This window comes from Salvia splendens, chromosome 10 (genome assembly GCF_004379255.2).
Source record: "Salvia splendens isolate huo1 chromosome 10, SspV2, whole genome shotgun sequence".
NCBI classification, from domain to species: domain Eukaryota; kingdom Viridiplantae; phylum Streptophyta; class Magnoliopsida; order Lamiales; family Lamiaceae; genus Salvia; species Salvia splendens.
In genome coordinates, this window is record NC_056041.1 from 22,325,451 (window position 1) to 22,341,136 (window position 15,686).

General features: G+C 41.6%; 1 protein-coding gene across 2 annotated transcripts; it reads left to right on the top strand.

Moving 5' to 3' along the window:
- Positions 1-2,553: 2,553 nt before the first annotated feature.
- Positions 2,554-6,165, top strand: LOC121752409 (alpha-1,3/1,6-mannosyltransferase ALG2-like). 2 transcript variants are annotated; one of them, XM_042147470.1, is made up of 8 exons: positions 2,554-2,855; positions 3,577-3,709; positions 3,803-3,996; positions 4,097-4,202; positions 4,336-4,483; positions 4,656-4,783; positions 5,471-5,637; positions 5,720-6,165. In XM_042147470.1, the coding sequence occupies exons 2-8, from the start codon at positions 3,586-3,588 to the stop codon at positions 6,014-6,016; spliced, it is 1,164 nt and encodes a 387-aa protein (XP_042003404.1). In that variant the 5' UTR covers positions 2,554-2,855; positions 3,577-3,585; the 3' UTR covers positions 6,017-6,165. The 2 variants fall into 2 exon arrangements, with proteins under 2 accessions (XP_042003404.1, XP_042003403.1); XM_042147469.1 differs by having other exon boundaries at positions 3,593-3,709.
- The last annotated feature ends 9,521 nt before the right edge of the window (positions 6,166-15,686 follow it).

Here is a 15,686-nt window from a genome sequence, read left to right on the forward strand (position 1 = left end):
TCATTTCATTCCAATATCCATTCTATTCCCACCTCCGTTCTATTCAATCCTTATTTCATTCCCTTATACGAAGAAGCCCCTAATTAATTTTTTTTAATCAAATTTATTATTATTTTTCTTGCATATTTTGAATTCAATTGCAATATTGACTCAAAATTAATTAGAAATGATAAATTTGGAAATTGATAATTGGTAATATCAATATTTTGTTTTCATTTTTTCAATAATTTTTGAGGCTATAATGCAACTGAATTAATTACAACATAAATAAAATAAAAGGTCAATTAAATTTTGAAATCCATTAAAAAATTCAACCAAATTAAAAATATTAAAACATCTTAAATCGAAATAGATTACTATAATAACCTAATAAAACAAAAAAATTATAAAAAAATCTAAATAAAGAAAATGTATTTGTACAATGTTAGCTTATCTTTTCTACTTTATTCTTTACTACAAAACAACACGGCATAAAACTCCTTACTAAATAAAAATGTTTTATTTAAAATGAGATAAAATATGTAGAATTAATTTTGATTTTCACTATTTACTTAATTAATTTAAAATTTTGGCGGTTTATTACGTTCTCTAAGAGCATCCACAATGGCAGGCGGCGAGCGGCAAATCGGCGAGCGCACGCCGATTTTCAGGCGCTGGCCGATCCGCTCGCCGGTCGGCTGGCCGCCATTGCAGGCTCCCGATCGGCCAACCCATTTTTTATTTATTTATTTAATTTTCGAAACACTATATATACGCGATTTGCACGTCATTTTCATTCGCACCACTTGTTTTAACGAGTTTTCTCTCTATCTTAATTTCTGTACAAGATCAACAACGCGAAATGAGTAACGCGGGTGGTAGTAGTGGTGGTAGTGATGGGATGCTGAGGAGTACGAACGACAAATGAACGAAGAGTTGGAGGCCTATACGTCCAGTGAGATAAACCGGCTGATACAAAGGGCCTTGCAACTGGCGATACCTCGACCTCGACCCGTTGTCCACCGCCGAGCAGTGATTGAACGGGATCACGTAGCTGCACATCAACGGATATATGAAGACTACTTCGCACAGCAGCCGGGTTTAACGCCAACCTTTTCAGGCGGCGTTTTAGGATGAGCAGGGCCCTGTTTATGCGTATTGTTGACGCTTTGGAGCATCGATATCTGTGTTTCCGCTTCAGGCACGATGCGGCTGGCAGACCCGGCCACACACCTATTCAAAAGTGCACTGCGGCAATCAGGCAGTTGGCCTACGGAGGCGTGACAGACATGTGGGACGAGTACCTCATCATCGGTGAGACGACTGCCCTTGAATGTATGATGTATTTCTGTCAGGGCGTGGTTGATATATTCCGTGATCAGTACATTCGAAGCCCTACCCCCGAAGACTGCAGGAGCTGATGCAGATGCACGGGGAGAAGCATGGGTTCCCGGGTATGTTAGGCAACATAGATTGTATGCATTAGGAGTGGAAGAACTGTCCCGCTACCTGGAAGGGGTTCTACACGACCAGCTACAAGGGAAAGAATCCCACGATGATCCTCGAGGCCGTAGCTGATTACCGGCTGTGGATTTGGCATGCGTATTTTGGGGTAGCCGGGTCGAACAACGATCTCAACGTCCTCAACGTCCTCAACTCGTTGCCACTTTTCAACGAGCAGTGCCAGGGTGTCGGTCCGACCATCAGTTTTGTCGCCAACGGCAACCGACATGATATGGGCTACTACTTGGCAGATGGGATATACCCTAGGTGGTCCGTCTTTGTGAAGAAGATCAGATGCGCATCAGACGAGAGGAAGGCCTACTTTGCGGAACGGTGGAGTCGACGCGCAAGGACGTGGAACGCGCATTTGGTGTGCTCTAGTCTCGATGGGCGGCAATTAGGGGTCCAACGTGTTTGTGGCATGTCGACTGCATTGCTGATATAATGTACGCCTGTATTATCATGCACAACATGATTGTCGAAGATGAAGGTGTACAACTGACTAGTTGGGCCAACGACGATAATGAAGCCGGTCCAAGCCACGGCGTGGCCACCCCCAACGTACGAAGCGGGGCACCTCATGATGAAGCCGGCCGCCTCCAAGCACATGCCGACATGCGCCAAGTGGATGCTCATATTCGACTCCAAAAGGATTTAATTGAAGAGTTGTGGGCCCGGAGGACTGCAAGGTGTTAGTTTTTTTAATTATGTAATTTTTTTAATTAATGTACTTTTTTAAATTAAATATTATTATTGAATTTTCCCGTATTTGTGTCGTAAATTTAATTCCGTATTTTGTGTGAGTGTTATTTATTTGTTTTTTATAATTTTGTTTATTGTGGCTAGCCTATGACTAGCCTATTGCTTGTCTAGTTGCTTGTCCTGATGATATGACATGAGGAGTTTTTAGTGCTGATGATGTGACAGAATGAGTTTGTGGCTAGGCTATGGCTAACCTATGGCTGACTTATTGCTATTGGAGATGCTTTGATTATGTACTTGCAACAAAAATAAATCTGATTATATAAGTTTAAATATTTGCATAAATTTAAATATAAGCAAAATATTTTGTATGTTCTGACTTCCGCTACTTCTTTCATTCCGGCGAAAGGCTCCTTTCTGATCTTCGCCGGCGCCGCTTATCGCGTATTCGTATGAAAGCGCAAATCCATCAAAATCCACAATATTAGCCATCAAATATGCAAAACCTCAATACGTTTCGCATTTTACATAAACACTACTTGAGCTATTACGACACCACCGTAGCCTACTGTAGAAGAACTCTATACTGAAGAAGAACGTACTGACAGCCATGGATAGTAAAGGCGCCTCAAAATTAAACATAGCGATTATCCACCCTGATCTCGGAATAGGTAAGATCTCACTCTATCTAATCTAACTTTTTTCTATATTCACTCTTTCGCATTGAATTTCGATTTTTAGGTTATCTCTTATGGAATTGTGATATTGTGAGATGAATAGTTATATCCTCTTTGATTATCGTGATTGAATTGTAATTGAACTGTAATTATCATGCGTTTAGGTTTTAATATCAAATTTAGGCATTTAACTGGAGACATGGTTAAATATTCAAAATCATAGCAAAAATCTTCCACGTTGATACAGTTGTTTGATGGTGCCTTTTCATTATCACATAATTTTTCTCAGATTAAGAGTTTGAAGTTGTCTCTGTAAGGGTATTGAAGAGGATTTTATGTGGCGTTTTTCACTTTTCTGAGGATCTTACTTGTTTCCTGTATGGAGCAATCTAGTTGTATATACATCTATTATTCCTTTAGTGTTTAGAATGATAGTATAATTTTTTATGCAAGAAAACCATTTGTGATTCAGGTTAAGTATGATGCTTTATGGTAAACTTTTATCTTGTTCAGTTTGTATGATTGTTAATAAGTGTTTTCTTCTTTAAAATGGGATGTAATGTCATGAGAATTATCTTAAGTGTTTCTCAAAAGATTTATTCTAAAGAGCCTGTCAATTTGTATCCAATACCAGATATGGATTTTGGACAGTATTGAGCACTATTGCGTATCCTGGCTTTATTCCACTTAATTCTTTTATTTAACAATGCCTTAGCTTTCCACAATGTTAGGTGGAGCAGAGAGGTTAATTGTCGATGCTGCTGTAGAGCTCTCATCTAACAGTCACAATGTTCATATATTTACATCACATCACGACAAAATGCGTTGTTTTGAGGAGACAGTGTCTGGTTTGCACAGCTTTTCCTTTGTTCTCTTAAATGCATTTATGCATGGTTTTATATGGATTTTGTGTTTTTAATAAAAAAATTGAACACGGGCAGGTATCTTTCCAGTTACTGTGTATGGCGCTTTTCTTCCCCGGCATATTTTTTATCGTCTTCATGCAGTCTGTGCTTATCTGCGGTGTATCTTTGTTGCTCTTTGTGTTTTGTTTTTATATCCGTCTTTTGACATTATACTGGTGGATCAAGTCTCCATTGTCATCCCGCTGATGAAGTTGAAAAAGCTATCCAAGGTTAAGGACCAGTTAAAATGACTCATTGCTTTATTTTTACTGTAATCAGTTCATAATAATTTACATGTTCTGCAATTTCTTTCTCTCTGTTTTTGTCTAGGTAGTATTTTATTGCCATTTTCCAGACCTATTACTGGCTCAGCACACAGCCATTCTTAGGAGAATCTATCGGAAACCTATAGATTTTCTAGAAGAAATGACAACTGGTATGGTCAAGCTTTTGTTTGCTTTTATAACCAACTTTTTTATCATCTTTGTATGCATCTTTGATTCTTTGTTTTGTTTTGGATTGCTCTCATGCTATTTTTTTTGTGTACTCATCTGTTTGGTCTATTGTAGGTATGGCTGATTTAATTCTTGTAAACAGCAAATTCACTGCATCTACATTTGCGAAGACTTTCAAGCAATTAAGCTCACGAGGGGTTAGACCTGCAGTGCTTTATCCAGCGGTTAACGTGGATCAGTTTGACAAACCTAGTGCTTCTAAGTAACGGACATTACCTAATCTCTTGGTATCTTTAAGTCATACTACATTTTGAAGTTACCTCACTTCCCAAGCACAAAACCTGACAGAAAACACATGTTTGTATATATTTATTTAGATATAAAGCCCATACTGTTTTAGTCCATGTGGCTAAATCTGCCTTCGTTCATTACAGGTTGACATTTCTTTCTATCAATCGGTTTGAAAGGAAAAAGAATATCGAACTAGCTATATCTGCTTTTGCTATGCTCTACAATAGCCTACAGCATGATAAAAGAGAGGGGCTTTCTTTGGTTATTGCAGGTAAGGTTCATCTCTTATCTTCAGTATATGTATCAGAAAGATTTAACTTCCAACTTTTCTGTTATTTCACCTGTTCCTTTGTTAGTCAATAACTGTATCGCATGCAAGTATCTTTCAACGTGCATGAGTATGACGAATTATATGAAACCTGGTGGAATTTGCTTCACGTAAATTGAATTATTATACTGATTTTGTCGCAAAGGGGTCATCATATAACACCTCAGTTATTTCATATATATATATATATCCTGTTCGGTCATGTGTAAGAAGCTCTTGCTTCTTTCCTATGTGTTTCATTTTAGCTGTGTTTCAACTTGTGAAGATTCATAATTCGCTGACTTCTGAAGCTGTTCATAGAGACATGTCTCTGATTAATGGATAACAAGATCATGATATGTTTTGAATCTCTCAAGTCTCATTTGATATTCCTTTGTTTATGTTTCTGGAAGTATCTTAGAAAGAAAACTTAGAATCAATAAGCATATGGAAATTTACTTATTGATCCTTTAACAGATACTTCAGTTCCTTAAATTGAACACTTCGTTCATTTCTGGTTCTCACAAGTACCAGATTGTTAAAGTTTTCTCATTTCAGTTTCGACTGTCTTAAAACTTTATACATTCTTGATGAGTTTCTGAATCTATGGCTGGTGCTGGATGCTTAGAATCTTATGTACTTGTATGCCAGGTGGCTTTGATAAACGGCTGAGAGAGAACGTCGAGTATTTGGAGGAACTGAAAACCTTGGCAGAACGGGAAGGCATATCCGACCGTGTCCAATTCATCACGTCTTGTTCTACACCCGAACGTAACACTCTTCTTTCACAATGCCTCTGCGTGCTCTACACACCCAAGGTCTGCAATATTGAACGCTCTTCAGATTTGATCGATTGATTAGCTTTACTATAACCCTCCTAAGATGACATTAGCTGTGCAGGACGAGCATTTTGGCATAGTCCCGATAGAAGCCATGGCTGCCCACAAACCAGTAGTCGCGTGCAATAGTGGGGGTCCAGTCGAGTCAATAAAGAACGGAGTAACAGGATACCTCTGTGAGCCTACCCCTCGAGAGTTCTCGGTTGCCATGTCTAATTTTGTTTGTGATCCTCAGTTGTCGACAACCATGGGCGTGGAGGCATGGCAGCATGTGGTGGGGACATTCTCTACGAAGACATTCGGTCAGCGCCTAAATGCCTATGTTGTCGATACTGCTCTTCATAGAAAGACAGAGTGAAGTAAAAATAGCAGCAATCAAGATTGTGATTCTAACTCTTGATTCTTCTTCGCAACCATACAAATGTTTTGCTCATTTTTGCCTATTGTAAGAGCATTTAAAACGGAATTATACTTCTCTTTGTTATATAAATCTCTCTCTCAACAAAAGCGCGCGCACACACACCCATACAATCCTAATTAGAATGGATATGATATGATATGATATGATATGATATCAGCACTTAAGTACATAAATATTGTTACTGAAATTATACATTTTGGGTTTCTAATGCATTTCAAGCATGATTTATCGTCATCATGGATATCTCGAGGAGTATTTTGAGGATATGGGTTGCACTATTCTTCAGGGACTCCACTTAACCTTGAGGATAAGGCTTATTCTCCAGGAAAACAATTAATATCGATCAATGGATGGACGAGGGCATGATTTTTGGCCATTTGTAATTTCTTTTTCATCTCCATTTCATAGTTTACTATATACCTTGAAAGAACAGGTTTGTGTCAGGTGTCGTTTCGAGCAAGGATGTATCCTACTGACCAGGATGGAAGTCCCAGCTAAGCCTGAACATGGTATCAAAAATTCCTCAACCCACTTCTACTGACTAGTATAGTGGACGTAAGGGTCGAATCCCACAGAGATGATGCGTTTTGGTATTTTGGTGATATTCTAGAAGGTTTGGTTAGCTACCACGCTTTGGGTTGAAACTTAATCTAGGCTGGAATTTAAGATGGTACTCTACTGACTAAGAGGTGGGAGAGATGTTTGACAGGCGACTGTGTACGCGAGAGTGGGGAACATGATGTTTCAGAAACATATGGAAAGTACGAGTTTACTATAAAATGCTAAACGGAATATCAGAGGAAAAATAGGTAGTTAGGTGACTAGGCCTACAGATCTGAAAAGTAACAGCTGAAAAGTAAAAGACAAAAGTAAAAGTGGTTAGAAAGCAAAAGTGGTTCCAAAGTGGATGGAGATGTATTCTTCTTCAACATGAATCAATTCAGATAAGCAAATCCAGACTTATCACCATAGAAACACAGATTAACAACTCCATGAACATAGATCTACAATTAAAACTTCAAATCAAAAGATCGATCACCGAAACTGCAACTAAACTTACTGGGTGACATGCAATGTGACAGAAACTACGTAAACTAGGCCTTCACACTTAACCATTTCAGATCTAAAATCTAACAGCAAACTGAACTCATAAACTCAGATCTATCAATTCGGAAATGAAAACATGCTCGCAAAAACTGGAAATTACCGTAACAACTGGATCTAAACTATCTAGGCAGGAAAGAACAAAATCAAACAAGAACCGATGCAGAAAAACAACTTCTTATCATAAAATGTTTGGATCACAACTAAGACTTTGAAGTAAACAAATATTGAACGTGCAACAGATCCAACGTAAGAAAACAAAGTGCGATTAACTAAGAAAGCAAGTAAAGATTGTTTTACCACTCCGGGCGATGAAACTGTTAACACTACGAAACACGCTCACTGGAACGAGAGGATGGGTAACTCCGGCGAACTGATGAGCTTCAGGTGACCATGGTTGTGGCGAGGAACGAGAATATGAAGGATAATGCTGAAGGATTGATCTACCGAAGAGAGATTTCTAACTAAGCGTAGGAGTTGATGAACTAAATGGTGATAATTCTCTCTCCAAGTGGCTTCCTTTTATAGGGAGGCCTCCCTTGATTTTTAGGGTAGGCTCTCTTCATTAAATGACTCTTTTGCCCCCTTGCTTGCGGCTGATTTTCCCAGCTATCATTCTTCTCCATCTCGATTCTTTTTGGCATGCATCCTGGTCAGTATTGCACCCTACTGACGCCCTTTTTCACCTGAATTATCCGAACATTCCCATACTGGCTAGAACACTCTTCCTGCACACTTTAGCAACTATTTTGCAGATATATTCCAATTATGCACATTATACTGACCAGTAACCAAGGGCTAGAATACGACTTATCAAACTGCTCACACTTACCCCATGCTTGTCCTCAAGCGTGAAGAACAAACAAAAGAAGTAAGTCGCATTCTAGCCTGGTTACCCCCTGACTCACTCTATCCTAATCTAGACCCTAAACTATGACGCAAAGAAAAACACTAAAACAAAGACAAACACACATAAAAAAAACAAAAGAAAAAACACTTAAACACATTAACGCATCAATCGGGCTATATTTTCAACCATCCCTCCCCTTTAGATCAGGTGCAATCCGGCCTTAGACAGCCTTGAATTTTCGCCGCCCCGCTTTTCCTTCCCAATCAGTACATCTGTTCGTCAAGATCACCCATACTCGCGGCCAAACACCTGATTCGCTCAGTCACTCATTTCTCACCTGGGATGTTAGGACTGTTTTCTCTCAATATGCTAAACCACGGATGCTTTGGACTCGGATTTCACATGCAGCTCCTGAAGGTCTTAAAGGTTTGTAACGGGGCTATTGGTTTGTAGTGTTTGGGGTGGTTGTCCCTAGGGCTCTAAGGTTAAAAAACTACTACTTTATTTCGATGTGGGGGAACTATGTGCACTTGGGGATCTTGGTTGTTACTACCTTCGGCCGGCATTTCTGACTTTGACTTCCAACTGGTCAGTAGCTCCTTGTGGCTTTGCCACCCTTATTCCTTCTCTTCTTTTTGTGGTCAAATATTTTCGACCATTTTCTTCGCATTTTCTCATTTTCTTCTGTGGCTTCGCCACACTTATTCCTTCTCTTCTTTTTGTGGCCTGGAATCTCTTCCTGGTCATTTTCTCCTTGTCTCTCTCTTTCTTGCTCCAGTTGGTTTCTTTCTTGTATGTCCTTCTAGCCAGTGGCCTCCTTGCCTCATGCCTTGCACACAACAGTCCAGTGGCTAGGGGTTATATCTGGGTATATACGGCTAGAAAGTGAGGTTCTACAGGGTGGTTTTTTTTATTATTTTATTTTGGGTAGGGGGGGGTTCCTACTGCCTTCAGTGTCTGCTACACGCGGTCACTTCACCCTTGGCAACTTTTGGCAGCCACTCTTTTCTTTTCTGAATTAGTGGAAAGTGGTTCCACTTTAGGCTTTTAACTCACATTTTAAGAGGGCTTTTGTGTTTGGCTTTAAAGATGGGCTTTTTCCTCATACTCGCATCATCTATACTGACCAAGAGATACTAAAGGGGGTGGTTTCCATTTTGCAGCATGCCCTATCTCCTTCAATTCCCCTCACCGCCAGTTAGAGATAGTTGAGTTTTAAGCCCAATCAACACGTATAACAGACCTAAAAACTAGACCTAGAAAGATACTAACACAAACACTAAACACAGAAAACACATATGTTCACATGTCATACTGGCCATTGCATCCCCCCTCCCACTTCACAAGTGTCTGCCCTCAGATAGAGCTGTGAAGTGGAAAAGGTAATGGCTAGTATGACCGACACACAGACATACCAAACAAGAAAACACATGCTTCTATTAAAAACTTCTCACACTTAGACTATATAATAGGCTAAGTGGGAGAGTTTTAAAACCTAAACAGAACCCAACAAACACAAACACAAACACATATATACAAAAACTCCTCACACTTAGACTACGCAGTAGGCTAAGTGTGAGCTACATACACACGAAAACAAAACAAAGAAAACATGAACACATGCGTCAAAATAGCAAACCCTTTACTTCTCACACTTAGACTATTATATAGGCTAAGTGTTATGAAAGGAGTTTGCTCACATACTACACAGATTATATTAGCTAAAAAAACATAAAAACGAAAAACGAAAAACTAAAACTTAAAAAGAAAAACTAACTTGGCAAGGGGTGGTGGTGGTCACATGTTCCTCCTAATCCTCCGCGGAGCAGGGATTGGTGCAGGTGATTCTGCCAGATCTTCTTCCTCGTTCCCAGATGGTTCTTCCTCAGATTCCTCTTGTTCCGCTTCTTCTTTCTGCTCTGCTTCTTCCGTCTCGGGTACTACCTCCTTTGATACTCGTGGTTCATTAGTTCGGCCTCCGTGGCCACTCGGTCCGGCTTCTCTCACCAGCTTTCCTTCCGCTAATTCCTTCAGAATTCCTTCCATCACGTTAGTTAGGCGAGCCAATTCCGCCCTAGCTTGTCGATTCTCTTCCGCCAACTCTTCCACTTCCTTCTCTAGTCTCTCCTGTCTCTGCTCTTGATCTTGTGTCCCTGGATGTGTTGCAGATCTCCCAGTCGGTATAGCTTCCTCACCCATTGCATAAAACCGTGGTACTCCTTGTCTCATGTACACAGCATTCGTCCGGACGAAAAATGGGGTGTCAACGGCGCCATTTGAAAGAGCAGGTTTGTGTCAGGTGTCGTTTCGAGCAAGGATGTATCCTACTGATCAGGATGGAAGTCCCAGCTAAGCCTGAACCTGGTATCAAAAATTCCTCAACCCACTTCTACTGACTAGTATAGTGGACGTAAGGGTCGAATCCCACAGAGATGATGCGTTTTGGTATCATGGTGATATTCTGGAAGGTTTGGTTAGCTACCACGCTTTGGGTTGAGACTTAATCTAGGATGGAATTTAAGATGGTACTCTACTGACTAAGAGGTGGGAGAGATGTTTGACAGACGGCTGTGTACGTGAGAGTGGGGAACATGATGTTTCAGAAACATATGGAAAGTACGAGTTTACTATAAAAGGCTAAATGGAATATCAGAGGAAAAAAAGGTAGTTAGGAGACTAGGCCTACAGATCTGAAAAGTAACAGCTGAAAAGTAAAGGACAAAAGTAAAAGTGGTTAGAAAGTAAAAGTGGTCCCAAAGTGGATGGAGATGTATTCTTCTTCAACATGAATCAATTCAGATCAGCAAATCCAGACTTATTACCATAGAAACACAGATTAACAACTCCATGAACACAGATCTACAATTAAAACTTCAAATCAAAAGATCGAACACCGAAACTGCAACTAAACTTACTGGGTGACATGAAAGGTGGCAGAAACTACGTAAACTAGGCCTTCACGCTTAACCATTTCAGATCTAAAATCTAACAGCAAACTAAACTCATAAACTTAGATATATCAATTCGGAAATGAAAACATGCTCGCAAAAACTGGAAATTACCGTAAAAACTGGATCTAAACTATCTAGGCAGGAAAGAACGAAATCAAACAAGAACAGATGCAGAAAAACAACTTCATATCATAAAACGTTTGGATCACAACTAAGACTTCAAAGTAAACAAATATTGAACGTGCAACAGATCCAACGTAAGAAAACAAAGTGCGATTAACTAAGAAAGTAAGTAAAGATTGTTTTGCCACTCCGGGTGATGAAACTGTTAACACTACGAAACACGCTGACTGGAACGAGAGGATGGGTAACTCCGGTGAACTGATGAGCTTCAGGTGACCATGGCTGTGGCGAGGAACGAGAATATGAAGGATAATGCTGAAGGATTGATCTACCGAAGAGAGATTTTTAACTAAGCGTAGGAGTTGATGAACTAATTGATGATAATTCTTTCTCCAAGTGGCTTCCTTTTATAGGGAGGCCTCCCTTGATTTTTAGGGTAGGCTCTCTTCATTAAATGACACTTTTGCCCCCTTGCTTGCGGCTGATTTTCCCAGCTATCCTTCTTCTCCATCTCGAGCCTTTTTGGCATGTATCCTGGTCAGTATTGCACCCTACTGACGCCCTTTTTCACCTGAATTATCCGAACATTCCCATACTAGCTAGAACACTCTCCTGGCACACTTTAGCAACTATTTTGCAGATATATTCCAATTATGCACATTATACTGACCAGTAACCAAGGCCTAGAATACGACTTATCAAACTGCTCACACTTACCCCATGCTTGTCCTCAAGCGTGAAGAACAAACAAAAGAAGTAAGTCGCATTCTAGCCTGGTTACCCCCCTGACTCACTCTATCCTAATCTAGACCCTAAACTATGACGCAAAGTAAAACACTAAAACAAAGACAAACACACATAAAAAAACAAAAGAAAAAACACTTAAACACATTAACGCATCAATCGGGCTATATTTTCAACCATCCCTCCCCTTGGGATCAGGTGCAATCCGGCCTTAGACAGCCTTGAATTTCCGCCGCCCCGCTTTTCCTTCCCAATCTGTACATCTGCTCGTCAAGATCACCCATACTCGCGGCCAAACACCTGATTCGCTCAGTCACTCATTCCTCACCTGGGATGTTAGGACTGTTTTCTCTCAATATGCTAAACCGCGGATGCTTTGGACTCGGATTTCACGTGCAGCTCCTGAAGGTCTTAAAGGTTTGTAACGGGGCTATTGGTTTGTAGTGTTTGGGGTGGTTGTCCCTAGGGCTCTAAGGTTCAAAAACTACTACTTTATTTCGATGTGGGGGAATTGTGTGCACTTGGGGCTCTTGGTTGTTGCTACCTTCGGCCGGCGTTTCTGAATTTGACTTCCAACTGATCAGTAGCTCCTTATGGCTTTGCCATCCTTATTCCTTCTCTTCTTTTTGTGGTCAAATATTTTCGACCATTTTCTTCGCATTTTCTCATTTTCTTATGTGGCTTCGCCACCCTTATTCCTTATCTTCTTTCTGTGGCCTGGAATCTCTTCCTGGTCATTTTATCCTTGTCTCTCTCTTTCTTGCTCCAGTTGGTTTCTTTCTTGTATGTCCTTCTGGGCAGTGGCCTCCTTGCCTCATGCCTTGCACACAACAGTCCAGTGGCTAGGGGTTATATCTGGGTATAAACGGCTAGAAAGTGGGGTTCTACAGGGTGGTTTTTTTTTTTTGGGGAGGGGGGGTTCCTATTGCCTTCAGTGTCTGCTACACGCGGTCACTTTACCCTAGGCAACTTTTGGCAGCCACTCTTTTCTTTTCTGAATTAGTGGAAAGTGGTTCTACTTTAGGCTTTTAACTCACATTTTAAGAGGGCTTTTGTGTTTGGCTTTAAGGATGGACTTTTCCCTCATATTCGCATCATCTATACTGACCAGGAGATACTAAAGGGGGTGGTTTCCATTTTCCTGCATATCCTATCTCCTTCAATTCCCCTCACCGCCAGTTCGAGACAGTTGAGTTTTAAGCCCAATCAACACGTATAACAGACCTAAAAACTAGACCTAGAAAAACACTAACACAAACACTAAACACAGAAAACACATATGTTCACATGTCATACTGGCCATTGCATCCCCCCCCCCACTTCACAAGTGTCTGCCCTCAGATAGAGCTGTGAAGTGGAAAAGGTAATGGCTAGTATGACCGACACACAGACATACCAAACAAGAAAACACATGCTTCTATTAAAAACTTCTCACACTTAGACTATATAATAGGATAAGTGGGAGAGTTTTAAAACCTAAACAGAACCCAACAAGCACAAACACATATATACAATAACTCCTCACACTTAGACTACGCAGTAGGCTAAGTGTGAGCTACATACACACGAAAACAAAACAAAGAAAACATGAACACATGCGTCAAAATAGCAAACCCTTTACTTCTCACACTTAGACTATTATATAGGCTAAGTGTTATGAAAGGAGTTTGCTCACATACTACACAGATTATATTACCTAAAAAAAACATAAAAACAAAAAACGAAAAACGAAAAACTAAAACTTAAAAAGAGAAACTAACTTGGCAAGGGGTGGTGGTGGTCACATGTTCCTCCTACTCCTCCGCGGAGCAGGGATTGGTGCAGGTGGTTCTGCCAGATCTTCTTCCTCGTTCCCGGATGGTTCTTCCTCAGATTCCTCTTGTTCCGCCTCTTCTTTCTGCTCTGCTTCTTCCGTCTCGGGTACTACCTCCTTTGATACTCGTGGTTCATTAGTTCGGCCTCCGTGGCCACTTGGTCCGGCTTCTCTCACCAGCTTTCCTTCAGCTAATTCCTTCAGAATTCCTTCCATCACGTTAGTCAGGCGAGCCAATTCTGCACTAGCTTGTCGATTCTCTTCCGCCAACTCTTCCACTGCCTTCTCTAGCCTCTCCTGTCTCTGCTCTTGATCTTGTGTCCCCGGATGTGCTGTAGATCTCCCAGTCGGTATAGCTTCCTCACCCATCGCATAAAACCGTGGTACTTCTTGTCTCATGTACACAGCATTCGTCCGGACATAAAATGGGGTGTCAAACAACCCAGGGGGGTCTACCATGATCTGGAGAGATAAGCCTTCAGCATCTGTGATGATGATGTTGTTTCTGACGAACACTCCCAAGATATGGCAGAGAGTGAGGTTTCTCGCTGGGTGAGTGGCAATTAGATTGCATTGGTACGCTGTCCAGAATCCTAGATGTAATTTCCTTCCGCGCTTCGCGCACCACAGAAGGTATAACTCTGTCATTGATGTTCTTACCGCGGAGTTCGACTTCCCCAACAAATTGAAGTCCAAGTGAAGCTGGACTAGGCGTAGGATTGGGTTATTGAAATGGATTGAGCGAGAGAGAGTGGATGCAAATTCCCCAGAGGCTGGGTGAGTTAACTCCTCCCATGCCTCCTGGGACTCGAAGTCTACGTGTCTACGGGGAATTCCCCGTTCCCTGCTCCGCCACTCCGATCCTATCGCCTCCTCCAGACTGCACATCCCCAACCTTACTGTCGAGCGCCGGTACCTCAGTCTCTCTACCGGGGGATGTACTAGCTCCCGATGATCGTGCGGAAGCTGTTGTTCACTGTACTTCTTATTTTCCAAGGAAATATCTCTGTCTGATTCTGACTCTTCACTGACAGCGTATTCGCTATCACTTTGTTCCCTCCGGTGTTCCTGGGCTCGTTGAACTGACTCAGTAATGACAATGCCAGTGTTCACTGTATGTGGCTTCTTGTTGCTGGGCTTCTTCTTCATAGGGGCCTTCCCCTTCCGTTTTCTCTCTGCACGGTATCTAGCTTCCTCTCCATCATCCTCGTCTTTCTCTTCTTCGGGTTCCTTCTCAGCTTGTGTTGAAAATTGATCCTGGGCAGTAGGACTGTTCTCCTTGTGGCCTACTGACCTAGATGCGAGGTCCAGACCCTCAGCCATCCCGTCAACCTCTTGCAGTATCCTCTAAGTCAGTAGTGGGTAAAAACTCCTCCCCAGGTTTTGTGGGAGTAGCCCTTTCCTCATCACTCAAGATCTCCGCCGGATCTGCCTCTGTGTTTACCTTTGCTTTACTGGATGCCCACTTCCCTAAGCATCTTTGCGACACCCTGTTCGGCTTCGGCTGTTCTGCCCTAGGGCCGCCCTTCAACACCAACTTCCTCTTGACAGCTTTTGGTTTTATCACTGGCGGTATCACTGGTCTAGGTACCTCTGTTCTTGCTACTGTTTCCTCATCCTCGATATGCACATTACTCTTCCCGGCCTCCGCCTGGGGAGTTGCTGACTCTGTCCCTTCTTCTCTAGTTTGGCCTCCCACCACTTCGTCTACTAGCCGTTCAGCTAGGCCTTCTGAGTTGTTCTCTCCATCGTCCTTCTCACCCTCTTCTACTGCCCTTGATGCGAGGTCTAGACCCTCAGCCATCGTGGCGGTACCATCTTCCGTCCAATTTACTTCATCCAGAAGAGCTTGAAATTCTTCATCAGTCATTAGGCCCTGCTTTCTGGCCGTCTCATTTAGATCTATCTTTTCTCTCGCCGTTTCTTGAGGAATGGGCTCCGCTGTCGGCGTTTTCTCTGGTTCATCGCTTCCCTTCAGGCTCTTTTCCTCCTTTCTTCTTCTCGCTTCCCTTTCCTCTGGGT